This window comes from Panicum virgatum, chromosome 1N, assembly GCF_016808335.1.
Source record: "Panicum virgatum strain AP13 chromosome 1N, P.virgatum_v5, whole genome shotgun sequence".
In the NCBI taxonomy this organism is placed as follows: Eukaryota; Viridiplantae; Streptophyta; class Magnoliopsida; order Poales; family Poaceae; genus Panicum; species Panicum virgatum.
Window position 1 is genome coordinate 860,756 of NC_053145.1, and position 16,451 is coordinate 877,206.

Sequence of the window (16,451 nt, forward strand, 5' to 3'; positions counted from 1 at the left end):
TTCACTTCATTCGTTAAGACTGTATATATTGATCGACAGCCCAATATGTAGATTGGCATTGGCGCATTGCTCGCCGTATTATATTGAAGATTGTATATATTGATGTTCGAAGGACGCACTTAGCTTTGTTGTAACACAAAATAGCTGAATTCATCCCTAATCTATTATGCTTAGCTAAATTCCGTCTTCATCCATTTACTAACGTGGCGTGCCACGTTGGCTCGCCGCGTCTCTATGCAGTCAGCTTAGGTTTTCAACTTCTATTGAAATATTCGTTTGACCCCATTCTCATTTTGAACCGACCATCAGCATCTCATTTTTTGAACAGACCAGACCAGTCAGCTGCATCTCGTTTTGAATTGGCATGGACCAAACCAATCAGTAGCATCTTGTTTTTCCCTTAAAAAAAACAACATCTTGTTTTGAACAGACCAGTTGGCAAAATGAAATGTTGGTGGTCTATTCAAGATGAGGGCGGGTAAAATGGTCATTTCAATGGAGTTGGAACCTTAAACTGGTTGGGCGGGGCGGTGACAAGAAGAGCCTACATCTCGTGTCATGTTAGCAACTAGATGAAGTTGGGCCAATTTAAGAAGTTTAGGAGCTGAATTAGACGTTTTTATAGTTGAAGGATGAAATTGAGCAAGCACGATAGCCCATGGATGAATTCGGCTATTTTGGCGTGTTGTAATGTTGCGAGACGAAGTACAATACATTTTAGAAGGAAATAATTGACAAAAGAAAAAAAATCATCATCTGGCGATACAACGTGCACCGCTCTTGCATTGGTCCTCGTCCTCCATTGGATTCTACTCGTCCCGCCTGCCTGCCTGTGCCTGCCTCGAGACTCGTGTGTTCTTCCTCCAAAGCCAGGTACCTAGCATCACCACCAGCACAGCACGTGACCGACCGACCGACTTGACCAAAGCTAGCCAGTCAGCGTCTTGCACCGCCGTATACGTACGCGTCTACATGGACCGTGTATTTACCAACCAATGGGCTTAATATATATATTTGGGCCCCCATCCCTCCACCTGTATGTAAGCATTATAGCCCAGTCCACTTTCGATCGACGACGTGGTCGCCCCCAAACCTCCTCCTCCGGCTCGTCGCCGTCGCCTCCGGCGAAATCTACCGGTCGTACCAGGCTGAGTGGCCAAAATGCCGTCCCCGTCTCTCCTCCTCCTCCGCGCCTCTCCTCCCTCGCCGCACCTCATCTCCCCCTTCCGCCGATGCCTCCCCTCCCCCTCCTCCCTGAGACCAACAACACGCGCCCCTCGCCTGCGCCTGCGCCAGCACCCCGTGGGGTCCCGCGCCACCGCCCGCGTCGTGGAAGCGGGCGACGCCGGTGCCAGCGCCCTCATCCCGATCGCGCGCTGCTACGAGGGCCGCCTCGCGCGCCTCGAGCTCGCCGGCGCCGCGCGCCGGGAGCAGGCGGTCGCGGCCGCGGCCGCGGCCGCGGTCGACGGAGGGGCGGCGGCGGAGGGGCACCTCGCCGCCGGCGCCGAGGCCATGGTCGTCGAGGCATTCCTCCCCGGGCCCGATGGGGGCGGGACGACCGCGTCGTCGTCCACACGAGTGGTGAGTAGTGAGATTAGCATTACTTTGCTAGTACTAATGATTGACTTGCGAGGGGCGTGACGGAACCGCCAAATTAAAACTCTAAATTAAGCGTAATGGCCGTTATTTGAACACATCAGACACATTCGCTTAATGGTTTAATTTGGCGATCCTTTCTCAAAACACGGTCCGATCGAAACATCACTGGTAGTCCCACGCGAAGATGGGCACAGATGGTACAAGCATGATATAATACTTAGAAGTACATACACAACAAAGAGGAAACATTAAGTTTTACAAACCGAGTTCAAAAGTATATATAATTTTACATAAGTTGCATAATTTACAAAACTTTACAATAGATGTGACTGAAGTTCGAATAGAAAGGATCTTATAACTACACTAGCCTTCATCAGTTCTGATTCTTCATGACCGGTCAGACCGGTTGACCGAATTGATCAGACCGATCCAGCCTGGACCAACCTTGACTACCGGTCAGACCGGTCGACGAAAAAACTGAGGAGCTGCATACTCAGCCCGCAAGCGTGCACTCCTTCGACCCCCCTAACCTAAGGGTCTTGCTCCACCACCTCCCACTCCTCTGCATCCCGGCGGATAAACTTGACACAGCAGGGGCAGAAGTCAACGTCCGGATGGCCTAAAATAATTATGGCAACAAACCCTGAGTATACTAATACTCAGCAAGGCTTACCCGACGATGGGTATACATAGCCCATTATCTAGACATGCACGTCTTTCTGGCTAGTGGGTTTGTTTTGTAGAAAAGCATCTATAGGTGGATCCTTATTTTCAATATTTTAGCCGCATATACTATATAGATAGAGCCTACCGTCTGTAACCGGAAGGTCCCGAGTTCGAGCCCCGGCCTCTGCACATTTGTGTGGGTAAGGCTTGGGGCTTAAAGACAACCCTTCCCCAGACCCCGCACAGTGCGGGAAGCCTACGACACTGGGTACGCCCTTTTTATATATTATATAGATAGACTATCAACTAATGTTTGCATATCTAAAGCAATCATGTTGGAGCATTCAATAGTGATTCAAATTAGTATCCATCCTATTTCACTAATATTCGAACTCATTTTCTACGAGGCGACAAAGAGATCAAGGCCCTTATATCCGCGAGACACGGTGAATCGATCCGATTTAACCTTGTAAGGTGGACCTAACCAACACGGCACGCATAAGCCCCGTCGGACCACACACACCAACCATTCCCCTCCCCGCCTCGAACTACAGGACCGCCCCACCATCATATGGTCAGCCGAGCTCAACGTGAGACCACCAAAAGTAAATACATGCATCTCATTTCTCCGCGACTACTCGACTACCCCAGGAGATGAGATGAGGCCCTGTACTTTCGAAGTGAGGCAGTACTAGACTTACCGGTTTCGACTACCTCCTACTCCCGGCATGCGGTTAATACAGTTCAATCCCCGATCAGCACTGCCGACAACGACCGGTCCTTAATCGACACAGACGGGGCTAAGACAACCAGAAACCCGATCCTACTGCCATACCTACATATCATCATCATTCCCCGTCCGGTCTCAAGTTTCCATCATTTCCACATTTCATTCCATATCTCAAATACTGAAGTATAAAGATAAATATACATCTCGCGAGTAACCGGCAATTACTCGACTTCTAAATATCCTATATCTCGCGAGTGATAAGAAATCACCCGGCTTTTATCGAGTCCTATTAAGCATGACATTGCCATCAACCTATACATACTAGTATAAAACCCAAGGAAACATAGGGATCATGCAACTATGGCTTCAAACAACTCCTGAACATAATGCACAAGTAATAAATAAACATATATATATTGAATCATAATTTAAAATAATAGGACATGCACCGGGGCTTGCCTTCGGGTTGCTGCTCTGCACTTGGGTGAACCGGGCCTTGGGCCGGGGCCTCACGCCTCTCCTCCTGCTGGGCCTGCTCTAGCGGCTCCTGTGGCTTCGCAACCACCTCGAACACAACCTCCTCCGTCGCGGCTGCTACACGTGTGCATATGCATATGACATGAGGAATGCATGCATGATTTACAAATTAACAAGCAACTAATACCCAAAATAATTTCCAACTAATTACCTTAACTACCCTAACCGAACCCTCTCAGCCATGGCACGTTAGAGTTGCATGGACCGGTCTGACCGGTCGGATAGACCGGTCTGACCGGTAGTAGTGAGTCCAGATTATCCGGCCTGTGGGTCGGATCATCCGGAACTTCGCAGAGGCAAAAGGTACTATTGGGCCGGATCATCCGGCCTATGGGCGGATCATCCGACCCTGTGAACTTTCTGTGAGTGGTCGTGTTGGACCGGTCTGACGGTCGGATGGACCTACCTTAACTACCCTAACCAAACCCTCTCAGCCACGGCCACACCGGTCAGACCGGTCCATCCGACCGGTCAGACCGGTCCAACACGACCACTCACTGAAAGTTCACAGGGTCGGATGATCCGGCCCAATAGTACCTTTTACCTCTGCGAAGTTCCGGATGATCTGACCCACAGGCCGGATAATCTGGACTCACTACTACCGGTCAGACCGGTCTATCCGACCGGTCAGACCGGTCCATGCAACTCTAACGTGCCAAAGGTAGAATTCCATGCTGCGCTAAATCCAACCCACCAAAACTGAAATACTTCTAGGCTCTAGTTGAGTGACTCCTATGGAGGGAATCTACCAAGGGAAACCACTTAAAACTACCTAAAAAAAGAGATCAAAGACATCCAAGCCAAAACACCTTGGATGAGCAATTTCGTCTACAAATTTCAAAACCCCCCCTAGGCTCTAGTCCAGGGATTCTAGTAAATGTGTTGAACCAAAGGAATTCACCTAGAACCACCTAGAACGAGAGATCATCATCACAAGCTCATTTACCTGGATTGACTTCTCCTCCCGCGAAGAACTCAAAGAACCACAGCACCTCCGGGGAAATCAAGTGGGAGAGATGATCTTCCACCGGTTGGAAATCCTCCTTGGCCTGGGATCAATTGGAAATGGAGGGATTTGGGTTCAAGGGTTTAGGTGAGGGAGTGAGCTCGGGAGAGAGTGAGAGAGCTGGTGAGGGCGAGTGATCTGATGAAAGAAGAGAGAGAGAGTGATTTAAATGCTGTGGGGCCCAAAACGGTTGAAACAGGTTCAACCGGACCGGTTGTCACGCCCGGTCAGACCGGTCCGAGTTGAACTGTCCCAAAAATTGTTGAAAATTTTTCCACTAGTGGTTTGTGTCGCTAATGACCGTAATTAGCCTTAATGATAAGTAATTAACACCAGAGGTGTTACAGAGGGCTGCTCTGCTATTGAGTGCAAGCAACAGTACCATCTTGCTTGGGCCCATTTTTTACAGATTGATTGCTTTGGACTTCGTTTAGCCATATACTACTAATTGCGACAACCATTCACTCCAATCTCTGAATCTCCACTGTGGAGTACACATGCGCCAAACATGATTCTTATGCACCGCCACTAATGCAGATGGGTCAGGCAGGCAGTTTAGATCACTTTGCATTTTTGCGTTTTTGGAAGGGAATCTTCAATATTTGAAGTATTAAATGTAGAATAATCACTGATCTCGTCTGTAAATTACGAGACGAATCTAATGAGCCTAATTAGCCCATCACTAGGTCATGTTTACTGTAGCAATACTGTAGCAATTTAGTGTCTAATCATGTCAGAATTAGGCTCATTAGATTAGTCTCGCGATTTACAGTCTATTTGTATAATGTGATTTATTTTTTGACTACATTTAGTACACCATGCAAGCGATTTATAAAAATTTTGCATTTTGCGTTTTGGGATCTAAACAAGGCCTAAGCAGAGCCGCAGAGTGAAATTTTCACCACACATACTCCTCTCGCTAACCGATATGGTTGTGATTTAACCACGGAGTGCCCATATCCATTGTTCATTGCATCGCACCATATTTACAGCAGCCTACCAGTTACCTGTGTATGCGAATAATTACCACCGCCTTGCATTTCTGTTTGATTGTCCGTCTTGTGCTGGACCATCAGTAAGTTTTGGCAATTTTGTAGATTTTGCAAGCCAAGGAAGTCAAAGACAAGGCCAGTAAGATAAAGAAACAATTTGGATCTGAGTTTTTCTCTGAAAATGAACCTGATTCAGAGACTATGTTGGCTATGGCCTTTAAGCAAGTTGTAATGCAACGGCTTTCAAACTTTCGGCTCGAGGTCTTCTCCCCAGGTTCAGATAGAGACTTCCAAGACTTGGGCAAATCACGAAAGGTGCAAATTCACAAAGCTTGGAATATTTTGTTCTTCTCCCCTCACCTTACTTCTTGCTGAGTGCTGATTCGTCAATGTACAACAGGTGTCCATGGACTTTAGCGTCATTTCATCAGATGAAAAACTTCTGGGTTCTCTTGCCGAAGCCATTTTCTCCTGTGTCATCCAGGATGCCAGCAAGAATCACCTCGGGGCCACAGGCGGTTTGTTTCATAAGCAACAGCTCAACTGCTCAATTGATTCCTCCGTTTGTATACATAAAATTTCTGAGGAAGAAATTGTGAGAAGTGCTAAGAGATGCCTGGACAGTTTTCATCTAATGAAGTCTCCTCAGAATGCACGCAAAACAAAGAATGGATGGTGGCCAGCACCAAATTATGAAAGTTTGGTGAAGATTGGGGGTCATGAGTTTGCCCTTTGGGCCAATGAGTACATTCCTACTTATAAACTGCAAATAAAAGCCAAAGCATTTGAGAATACTAATCTTGAAGGACGTCATAAGTCAGAAAGTAATAGGTGGGAAGTTCTCTTGACCCACTCCCAACTGGTACACTATTATTCCCTCCCTTTTCCTTCATTGAACACATTCATTTTCTGGAAATAATAACAGAACCAAGCAAATGTGAAATTTTAACTTGGTCCATCATATGTCTTCTAACTTCTGTTCATTTCTACCACTTGTAGGCGGAACTAGGGAGCGTTATAGACATGTACTTCGAAGATCAGTTCACATTACCAGGCAAAACTTTCCATCCCCACTGGAATTCAGATCCATCAAAGATCAAAAAGAACAATGTATGCAGATACTATCTAGGTCAAAGTTTACTCGCATCCAATATATATATTTATCAAACTCTGTTCATCGGCAAATTTTGTTTTACGCAGGGCTATTTGAACAACCTTTTCAGTTTCTTGGCTGGTAGCTGTGTTATTCTTTTTGTCGCTATCTTTGCTCAGTTATGCTGGCCTCAAACTCTTGGAGACAAAAGGCTATTCAAGGGAAGTTCAAATGTGTCATCATCTCAGAGCTATTGTTCTGATATGAAGTCTCTTGATAGCAGCGAGGTACTTCTCTAGTCCTTTTGAATCTGTCGTTTGTCCAAGGGAGGTTAATGCTCAGTTTTTAGTGATGGATTCCTTTTCGCAATACACCATTGCCATTTAACATAACATCGATTTCAACTAATTACCTGAAGGAAAGTTCTCATGCCATTTTAGTTAGTTTCATTTTTCACTTATAGCAATGGACAAAGAAAAACTAACTGTGCCACTCTCTGCTATGAATCATAAATATTCTGACAGACTGCATTTCATCTGTTCTAATTAATAGCTACCACTTCAAATTCTGTAGTTTCAGGATGCAATCCTTTGATTCTCTTCTTTTTTCGAAGATTAACCAAGTAGGAAAATTTGTAATGTGTGTAAGTAAGACTGAAATACTGAATTAACGTGCCCGCCTGCATAAATGGATCATAGCATAACTACTCTTTCAGCCATTCTATCAGTTTATTATGTGTGCTTCATATTTTGTCTGATTTACTCCTCTTCTCAGATACAAGCTTATTGCACATCTCTTATTAAGAAAATGAAAGACTCATATGGCTGCCCTGGTGATGTAATGGTTGATGCACATATTGGAGCTTGGGTTGGAGAACTGCCTGATTGCTTCAAGGGAATCAATAGCGAGGATAATGCTGCTTCTGACAATGTTCAGCATCCCAGCACTTTTATCCAACAAAATCAAGCCCAATTGGTGCCAATTAATACTAAGATGTCTGATTTGGAACAAAATGACAAAACTCAGGAAACTCTGCAGAATATTGCTAGTTTTCAGGTACCTCGTATGTCTTATAAAATGGAGCTATCTTTGTAGTAGATGTCCTTTTTTGTCATGATAATGCAAATGCTAACTCAAATTTCTTTCTGTGATCACCCCTGTTTATGATAAATTGCCTTTTCCTTGGGATAGTTGGGTTGGGAACTTGGAAATGCCAAAACCTTTCCACAAACATATTGGCTATCACATGATATTTCATGACATACCTGCTAAAGTAGAGCACAACTTTTGTTGCCATTTAGTAGTACCTTTTTACCATGTATTGTTCTTTGGTTACATCCCATAAGAAAGAGACTAAATTTTCCCTATTTGTTGTTTGTATTACATCAGTTGTTCAAACTTTTTATACTATGGTTTTTCGTCGAAACTTTTTTTTTTCTTTTCTTTATGTTATGATAGTAGAGTAAGAATATATAATGGTACTGATTTGGTCTTTCTTGAAACAAGTCTATGTGGGGTGTGCTGAATTTTCTGCTAAGCTGTGCTCGGGCATCCAGTACTAGTTTTGTATCTGTATATCTGCATTTTTTAATTATATGGTAGCTAAAAAGAAAAAAATCTCTTGAGGTAATCAGCTCACGCTTGCAACCTATCGGTTGATTTACTTATTCGTAGGTTGTCATGTCAGAAGAAGGTAAAGTAGTGGGATTTCAGCCAACTAACCGCCCAGCTGTGAACCATTGGTCAATAAACCCACTAGCTACACTTCTGTATCAGGGGCGGACACTTTCTCCAGGTACTTTAACGGAACGATGGCCCTTTGTTATATGTACGAACACTGAGTATTAATTGTATCTAATACTTTAAAATGGATATTTTCAGGTATTCTGGAACCAAAGCTTAAAATTTCTCGTCCAGCTAAGGCTGCCCCAATTGAATTGTTGATGTCAGTAAATCAAGATTCCTTTTTTGCTTTGGCAAGGCCTGTTCAAGACTCATGATAGCAGAGGTGCTATATCACTTTTCTTCCCTCTACTTTCTTCAGATCAAGTTGTTTCTTTTCCTGAATATGGTTTATATTAATCACCATTACTACCTAGTTATGCAAAAACTTATGGTTGCTAACTTTCTCATATTGAGGCATTTACAGTTTTACACAATGCACCATGTCTTATTCTGATTTGCTCCTTGTGGTCAAATATGTGCCTATTGCATGTATGTTATCACAGAATGGAAGATTTAGTTGCTCTGGTGATGTAATGGTTGATACAAATATCGAAGCTTGGGTTGCAGAGCTGCCTGACTGCTTCATGGGCATCAATAACATGGATAGTGCTGCTTCTGATGATGTTCAACATCTGGATGGTTATGTCCTAGGACATTTACTGCAGTTTGTGCCCACTAATTTTCAGAAGGGTTGTTTGGAACGAAATTATACAACTCAGGAAACCCTGCAGAATATTGCTAGTTTCAGGTATGTTTGTCTGGCTTAAGTTCAAGGGGGATTTCTCTTTGTAGCATACAATGATGGCCTGTACCTTCTATGATGGCAGCCTATCATCTGAGATTTATACTTGTTTGTGATTGATTTCTATATGGAAGTTGGATCTTGGAAGTACCAATACCTTTCCTTAACACATTAACTGTCACACCATTTGTAAATATTCCATGTGCACATTGAAGTAGAATGCACTTATTTTACTGTCTTATAATGCCTTTTTTTTCTGCATATTGAACTGTTCTTTCGTTATTGACAAGGAAGAGACTGCATATCACTTTTGCTGGTACATGTCATGGCCCAAATGTGGTCCAAATGCCAAGTGGAAGGAGTTCAATCCTAAAATCTCTTGCTGTCTGGCTCCAGGCGCCAGCCTCCTCGGCCAGATGGCCACTGCCCCTTCTCTCTGAGTTTCCCCTGGATTCCCTCCCTCAGTCCAAGCACGCATAGTGCAGCCATAGTTTTATACGTCTCATACTATGTTTTCAATGAAAAAATAGGACTCCGGAACTATTTTAGTCCTGTCGGAAACAAGCTGTATGTGATTGTGATTGGTTTGTTAAGCTTTCCTCTTTGCTGGTTTGCATGAGGCATCCTTTTTTTCTGTATTCCTTTTAACATCATATGATGACAAAACTCCCTTCATGAACTTTGTATAAGAATTTAGCCCCCCCCCCCACCCCCACCCCCACCCACCCATTCTTTATTTTGTGGAACTCTTTTTTCCCTGTCTCTTGAGCCAGGCAGCTTAAACTTCGCACCACATCGCTTGATTCACCTATGTAGGTGATTACGTCAGAAGACAGTCAAGTTTTGGGACTTCAAGCAACTAGCTGCCTATCTGTGAGCCATTTGGGGGGGGGGGGGGGGGGGGATTGCAAGCAACTTTATGTGGTGAACTGGAAGCTCTCTCCAGGTACTAGAATGGAACCATGGACTTTATTCTTATCATTTGTTCTGACACCGCATATCTTTTTGTCTAATATTTTGAATTGGATAATGTCAGCCATTCTGGAGGCAAGGCTTGAAACTGTTGCCCAGCTAAGTTTGTTGGTGACTCCTGGTTCAACTGTTAATGCCTGTATACCCAGAATCATTCATTTTTGCTTTGGCGAGGCCAAATGAAGACAAATGCTAGCAAAGGTGCTTTATCACATTCCATACCTGTCACCCAATTTCAGTCTGCCTTATCCTGTTGCCTCATGAACTTACTGGCAATCCATGGAATGGTATGAACTTGCCTTTTTTTTTCAGAAAAACAAATTGCACAAAACCAATCTTATGATTGAATGAAGGTGCTGTTGCCGATGGCCCCTCCACCATGCATCTTCTGGCTCCTCGGCAAGGTGCTCGATCGTTCGGCTACGTTGGCTGGCACTGCAGATTGGTCATCCACTCCTTCCGGCTGCCGTTCCAAGTCACGAAGCCCAGCAGCAAATTGGTCTGCTGCCTCGTTGAGAAGCACGGCGAGGACACCATCTCCATTGCCAAGCTTCGCTCAAATGTGTTGGGGGGTTTTGGGCACCACGGCAAATTGAAGTGATGGACCATGTATAGATGCAATTGTATTAGAAGCGTCGATTGAGAAGAAAAAAAAGACGAGGGAGACCTCCCCGGCCAACAATCTGGTTCCGGTGACGTCGAACTCCTCGTCCTCCAGGCTAAGCCGGCGTAGACAGAATGACAGATCGGTACAAGGCAGGCCTGCCACTAAAGAAAATGCAATATTTTGTTTACTGAATTTAAATTCACAACGTTTATTAGATATAGATTTCTCCAATCGAATTCATTATTGCACCATCTGTGATAATTTGGTTCATTCTATCTGTCTGGTGGACGGCGTCCCAGTACAAATATTTACTGGGATCTGTACAAGTTTTCCGGGCTCTGCATGTTTGCCCTACTTCAATTGTCCCTGTTCCACAGCAGCCTCTTGATGTCTCAGTCAGCCCTGTATTTTGGATTCATGAAGTCAGTCTTTTCTCCCAAAAGAATGAATAACTCTGAATTACTTTACTTGTATAGCAAAACGTACCGAAGTCGTTGGGTTGTGTCGTTGCTTTGGTTATGATTGTGTAAACATCGATGAAGGCAGCTCTGGTATCCGGTTCATTCTTCAGTAGCTGCACAAGTGAGTAACTTCTCATTGAATGAAGCTGCTAGCAGATTCATGTTTCCATGGCATTTATCTGGACCTGTGCCTAGCAAAGTTCTGACAATAGGGATGCACCCGATTGGAGGCAGCCCAACAAAGATAAATCTCCTTCCTCCAAGTTTTCTCATTTCCTGAAAAAATGGCAAGGGTTGTCCTCATCTATCTTTTGTGAAGCGAAATTGTTCGGTCCGAACTAAGGCAAATGTTCTTCTTCCTCGTCTGACCAAGGCGCCGGCGCTCTTCCACTCGCAGCCGAGCACATCGAACCGACAAACCTCCACCATCAGTTCCCCAGAACGAGAAACGGACACCAAACTTTGGTAAGCTGCAGCGCATCCTCTGTAACCACGCATCAGCCGTCGGATTCGTCGATCTGGCACTTCCGCTCGCCATCTCTTGCCCAGCCGATCCAATCCACAGCAGCAGCAAGCAAAGAAAAACAACCAGCAAACTGACCAACGAAGAAACAAGAACCTGGACCTCCGCCAAGAACCAGTAGAGGACTCCTGTACAGGGTGTGCACAGATGGGGAACTCCAACTTGGTTTCCACACCCGGCGCACCCCAACCTCACAAGCCCATTGCCGGCCCCGGAGCCAGAGTCGACGAAGTGGAGAGAGGGCCGGAGGACATTATTCCACTGTGGTGACGCCGCCTCCACCTCGCACGCGCCACCGGGACACCAAACCCTACCCCTAGAGGTCCCGCTAAACTTTTGAGTTTTCTCTTGTAACGCCATAGGTCTTGCATTTGATTGGAAAATGAAAGTACATTCTACCATGCGTGCGCGAAAAAGAAGAAAACGCAACAAGTTGGTACCAAATCAAATCAAACGAAACCAAATGCATACCTCCAACAGCCAAAATTTGCATTGTTTGGAAGAGGCCGATCTACCTAGTACCTACCGATCTCTCTGCAGTGGCGTCGTCGTATCCGGAGCCTGCTGATGCAAAGCTCACACCTGTCATGAGCTGCCCCGGTTTCAACCTGGGGTCAAGGAAGCCCGGGATGCTCCCCCCCATTCCGAGCTTCTCCGCTGCAAACAAAGCCACAAGAACCGTGAACTGCTTGCTACATATTGCTGATTGTCAGTGACGAGGCGGCCATTGCTGAAGCGGCCGGTGGGCTTGCTTGCCTCCGTAGAAGCTCACGCCGTAGGGCAGGAAGTTGGCCTTGGCTGCCGTCTGCAGCCGGTTGTTGTTCCCTGGGTCCACCGTCGAGTCCCCGAACACCAGCATGGTGCTCCGGCCGGTGGCGGTGGGTGGATCATCGTCGTCGCCCTGTTGGTGGCCCAAGGCTGCACTGCGGTGGAGCATATATATGACGAGGAGTGCCACTGCAATCTCCCCGACTGATCGAGTTGGTAGGTGCCAATGGGTCATCGGATGCTTTTGGACCGTCTCTCTCTCTCTCTCTCTCTCTCTCTCTCTCTCTCTCTCTCTCTCTCTCTCTGTGTCTGTGTGTGTGTGTGTGTGTGTGTGTGTGATGAAATTGTGCGTGATGCTTGCGTTGGTGCTATCTATATATGTGGTTTATGCATGTCGATCGAGGCTGCTTCGTGTGACATGACTACCGCGGCCTAAACCAAACATGAATGCAATCCGTGTGACTTCCAAAATTTAATTTAAATTTAAATAACAGCAAAGCGCCACTTGATCGGTCGCAATAGTAAACTGGACTGGCCGGTTCAGACTACATTATTGTACTTAATTGCTGTAACGAACTAACGATGCCACAAAACCAAATAGAAAGTGCCAAGGGGTAGGAAAAAAACTCTAAAAAAATGCCGCGGGGAAAAACAACACTCATCTAAACTTATTCTACCTAATCACTGCTGGGGTAAAAAAAGGCAAGAATCTGCAGGCTGCTCATCATCATCGCCATGCTGTGTAGACTGATCGTCGCCATGGCCACTGCCGCTGCACGCCTTTGCAAATCTGCCCTTCACTCGGTTTCGTGTGTCTGCTCGCACCTTCCGGGAGACGTACATGATCTGCTTGCCAAACCTGCAAATGCAATCGCAAAATATATGATCTCAGTTGGAGGAGTTGTACTAATAACAGCAAAGCACCAATATAATGGATAAACTGGCCTGCATGCATACTTCCTGTTCTTCTTCTTGTCCTTGTACCTCTGCTTAGCCTCCTGCCTCTTCTCCAGTTGCTTGGTTCTTGCTTCCATGTCCTGGCCTGATGGTGGTTGCTCCGGCGCCAGCAGGGCCGCCGCCTCCGTCGTCGGGCTGCTTACCACCGCTGGGACCGGCGGCGGCTTCACCTCGAAGCCGAACTGACTACTCGGGAACGACTCGTCCCGTGGCAGCATCGCCGGCATGCCGCTGCCGTAGAACGTGCTGCCGGCGGCCACATTGGTGCTGTTGTTTGCAGTGGGCACTGAACTGAACTGCTGCTGCGGCTGATGATGATAAGCTGCATTGTTACTGGCCATAGATTCCAGAACAGCATCAGTCGACGCAATAATGGGTTCCGAACAGGATGCGATTAACGGGTGATCATAACCCAACGATGATGGCGACGCCTGTGGCTGACAGTACCGAACAAATGTATGAGCAGTATGGTACCAGCAAATGTGATGTCAACCACTCATGCTGTCATGCAACGTTTTACTTTCATTGTTTGGTTTCCTAGAATTCTAAGAATAGTAACACTTTGACAGTTAATTATTGTATTAAATAAATAAGGGCAGTTTACAAACCAATTTCAAAACCTTGCTTTATATATTATAAAAATATATTTAATTGAGAATCTAATGGTACATATTTGATATCATAAATATTATTACTTTATTGTATTAATTTGGTTAAATTTGGAAAACTTTGATTCTCCATAAATATTGGAATGTCTTATATTTCAAAACAGAGGGAGTATGTGCTACGGGAATGTTTGGCATATATAACTCTAGACTAGAATTTTAGAGCTGTGTTATTTTTGGATTTAACAAGCAACTCACTATTGATTTACCATTCAAAATCCAAATCAAATTCTCCACATGGAACTAGCTTGAAGCAGCATATAAGTTAATTCCTTAAGAATTAATCATTCAAGCTTTAAATTCTCCATAGATCTTGAACAGGACCTCATCGATCTAGCTAGATGAAACTTGTAATGTAATGCTTGCAATAGCGATGATACTTGAACATCATTCAGAGACCAGAACATGGGATCGTTGAGTGCATACCTCCAAATAAGCGCCTTCTCTGCAACCCATCAGATTGAAGGAGTTTGTCAAGTTGGAATCGTGGGCCGCAATGAAGTTGAAGTCGTCATCGTCGTCGAGGTTGGGCCAGTCTTGTTGCATCAAGAGCTCATCGCCATGGTCATCGCCATCGCCGGTTGTTGGTAGTAAGGATGGTAATGACGATCCGATCATCTGACCATCGAAAAAGGCCCCTCCGGTTTGGTCGAGACTGCCTGGTAGTAACTATGCATCAAACAGAAATGGAAAGACAAGTTCACGGGGTCTATCTGCTGCCTAGAATTAGGCAGTTGGAACCCGCGAGGGAGGACAAAAAAACAAGAAAAAGAGAGATGAATCAGAATTGTTTCAATAATTATTTCATCGTTCGATCATTTTGATTGAAATAATAAATAAACGAAGTAAGGATTTTTTTTTGCATCAAAAAGTATAGATAGATCGTCTATATAATATACCTCACTAGTGTCCGGCCTGCTGGTGATATTACCATCTCGCCAAGATCTGCTGCTCGCCGGCAAGTAGTCCGGCAGCAGTTCGACGTTGACTAGGTCGGGGACCCACTCCGGCGGCGGCGGCGCGGCGGTGTCACAGTCACCGTCACAGTAGAGGATGCGCGCGAGCTCCGCGGGGTCCGGGATCCCGGTGTAGGCGCGCGCGGCGCGCCTGGCGTGGCGGTCGGCGTCGCAGCCGGCGGCGCGCGCGCACGGCGCGCAGAGCAAGGCCTGGTGGTCGGCGCAGCGCGCGGCGGCGGGCGCGGCGTGGCAGGCGTCGCAGAGCGGGGCGCGCCGGTGGGCCGGCGCGGCGACGTGCACGCGGACGTCGCAGGGCAGGCAGAGGCGCGCGCCGTGCTGGGCGCAGTGGAGGAGCGCGCGCAGCGTGGAGCAGCAGGCGCAGGGGACGTCGTCGTCGCCCATGGTGGTGCCGCCCTCCCGAGACGTACATGGCGCGCCGCCGGCCGGGCGGCCGGCGGCGAGGCTGGCGTGGGTCGTGCCTGTCGTGGGGTCGGGTCGACCGAGGGGGTTGCTGTTGCTGGTTGGTGGCGGCCGATCGACAACGGCGGCGGAAGCGGATCCATGCCATAGTAGGTGGAGTATATATAGCTGGCTAGATATCTCGGCGCCGCCATGGCCAATTAATGAATTGCGCCGGAAATAGAAAAAGGCTGCGGCGTATTCGGTCAAAAGCAAACGTGAGCACCGGAATCGTAGGTGCAGCCGTTAGCACATTCGGATGGATGGATGGACCATATTCCTTCATCGTCCCACCGATAATGTAATGACTTGTTTAATTTTTTTCTTTTGTTTTACATTTACACGCATGAACACCATATAGATATAGATATGTTCACTAGTACAAGAAAGGACGTTAATTCTCATGGTTTCTAAGGCCTACACATTTATCATAGTTTGGTAATACTTTAATACCAAGTGTGTCAACAAAAACTTGAAAAATTTGGTCACAAAAAACGCTCCAAAAACTTTGTGCATCCTCAGGCACCCTCACCGATCGTCCATGTGTATCGCTAACCACTTAGCCATGCAAATAGACATGTAGCAAATTTCAGGAAATGCCATTCAAACTCGGTTCCTCGTATCTCACCTAGTCAGTGGCGGACGCAGATTACAAACTTAGGGGGGGCTTAGTTCTTCCTTATTCTTATCTCCACTCATTCTCTCATTTTCTTCATCTTTTTTCTCTTTTCTTCTCACTTTTGTCCTTTGATTTCAGTGGAGGTTTTGGGCAGTAGGGGGGTTAGAGCCCCCCTGTAAATCCGCCCCTGCACCTAGTGTCAGTTGAGTGATGCATGGAAGTATGAACACAATTCTATTGATGAACATATTCTTGTATAGTTTGATTATTATATTTTGTTAGACGACCTTGTTACCGCTACCTGTGTTGCTTCATAATGCATTACATTACATTCGGTGAACAAAACACCAACTTAGAGTAACCTCACGTTAATG

The 16,451-nt window shown here is 46.0% G+C and overlaps 2 protein-coding genes and 2 pseudogenes across 5 annotated transcripts; 1 reads left to right on the forward strand and 3 right to left on the reverse strand.

The window, feature by feature from the left end:
* Positions 1-1,065: 1,065 nt before the first annotated feature.
* On the forward strand, positions 1,066-10,263 carry LOC120654391. Of its 4 annotated transcripts, XR_005667056.1 has the most exons (11): positions 1,066-1,581; positions 5,636-5,845; positions 5,931-6,392; positions 6,530-6,640; positions 6,731-6,910; positions 7,398-7,679; positions 8,298-8,418; positions 8,505-8,631; positions 8,852-9,096; positions 9,907-10,036; positions 10,127-10,263. XR_005667056.1 is itself a non-coding variant. In XM_039931912.1 (9 exons), the coding sequence occupies exons 1-8, from the start codon at positions 1,162-1,164 to the stop codon at positions 8,621-8,623; spliced, it is 1,905 nt and encodes a 634-aa protein (XP_039787846.1). In that variant the 5' UTR covers positions 1,066-1,161; the 3' UTR covers positions 8,624-8,631; positions 8,852-9,334. The 4 variants fall into 4 exon arrangements, 1 of the variants encoding a protein (XP_039787846.1); XR_005667057.1 differs by lacking the exons at positions 9,907-10,036; positions 10,127-10,263 and adding an exon at positions 9,381-9,806; XR_005667058.1 differs by lacking the exons at positions 9,907-10,036; positions 10,127-10,263 and adding an exon at positions 9,385-9,702.
* Positions 10,264-10,857: 594 nt separating this feature from the next.
* LOC120654392 lies at positions 10,858-11,843 on the reverse strand (annotated as a pseudogene).
* On the reverse strand, positions 11,832-12,678 carry LOC120654393 (annotated as a pseudogene).
* Positions 12,679-12,975: 297 nt separating this feature from the next.
* Positions 12,976-15,534, reverse strand: LOC120654274 (zinc finger protein CONSTANS-LIKE 13-like). Its single transcript, XM_039931786.1, has 3 exons — positions 14,943-15,534; positions 13,379-13,845; positions 12,976-13,280 (listed from the first exon to the last, which is right to left on the reverse strand). Exons 1-3 carry the CDS (start codon positions 15,399-15,401, stop codon positions 13,103-13,105), a joined length of 1,104 nt encoding a protein of 367 aa, XP_039787720.1. The 5' UTR covers positions 15,402-15,534; the 3' UTR covers positions 12,976-13,102.
* Positions 15,535-16,451: the final 917 nt, after the last annotated feature.

Coding starts and splice junctions, on each gene's coding strand:
- LOC120654391 (XM_039931912.1), top strand. CDS start 1,162: ATGCCGTCCCCGTCTCTCCTCCTCCTCCGCGCCTCTCCTCCCTCGCCG. Junction 1,582..5,635: donor CGTCGTCGTCCACACGAGTG/GTGAGTAGTGAG, acceptor GCAATTTTGTAG/ATTTTGCAAGCCAAGGAAGT. Junction 7,680..8,297: donor AGAATATTGCTAGTTTTCAG/GTACCTCGTATG, acceptor ACTTATTCGTAG/GTTGTCATGTCAGAAGAAGG.
- LOC120654274 (XM_039931786.1), bottom strand. CDS start 15,401: ATGGGCGACGACGACGTCCCCTGCGCCTGCTGCTCCACGCTGCGCGCG. Junction 13,846..14,942: donor GCAGGCCGGACACTAGTGAG/GTATATTATATA, acceptor TGCTGGTACCAT/ACTGCTCATACATTTGTTCG. Junction 13,281..13,378: donor GACAAGAAGAAGAACAGGAA/GTATGCATGCAG, acceptor TTGCATTTGCAG/GTTTGGCAAGCAGATCATGT.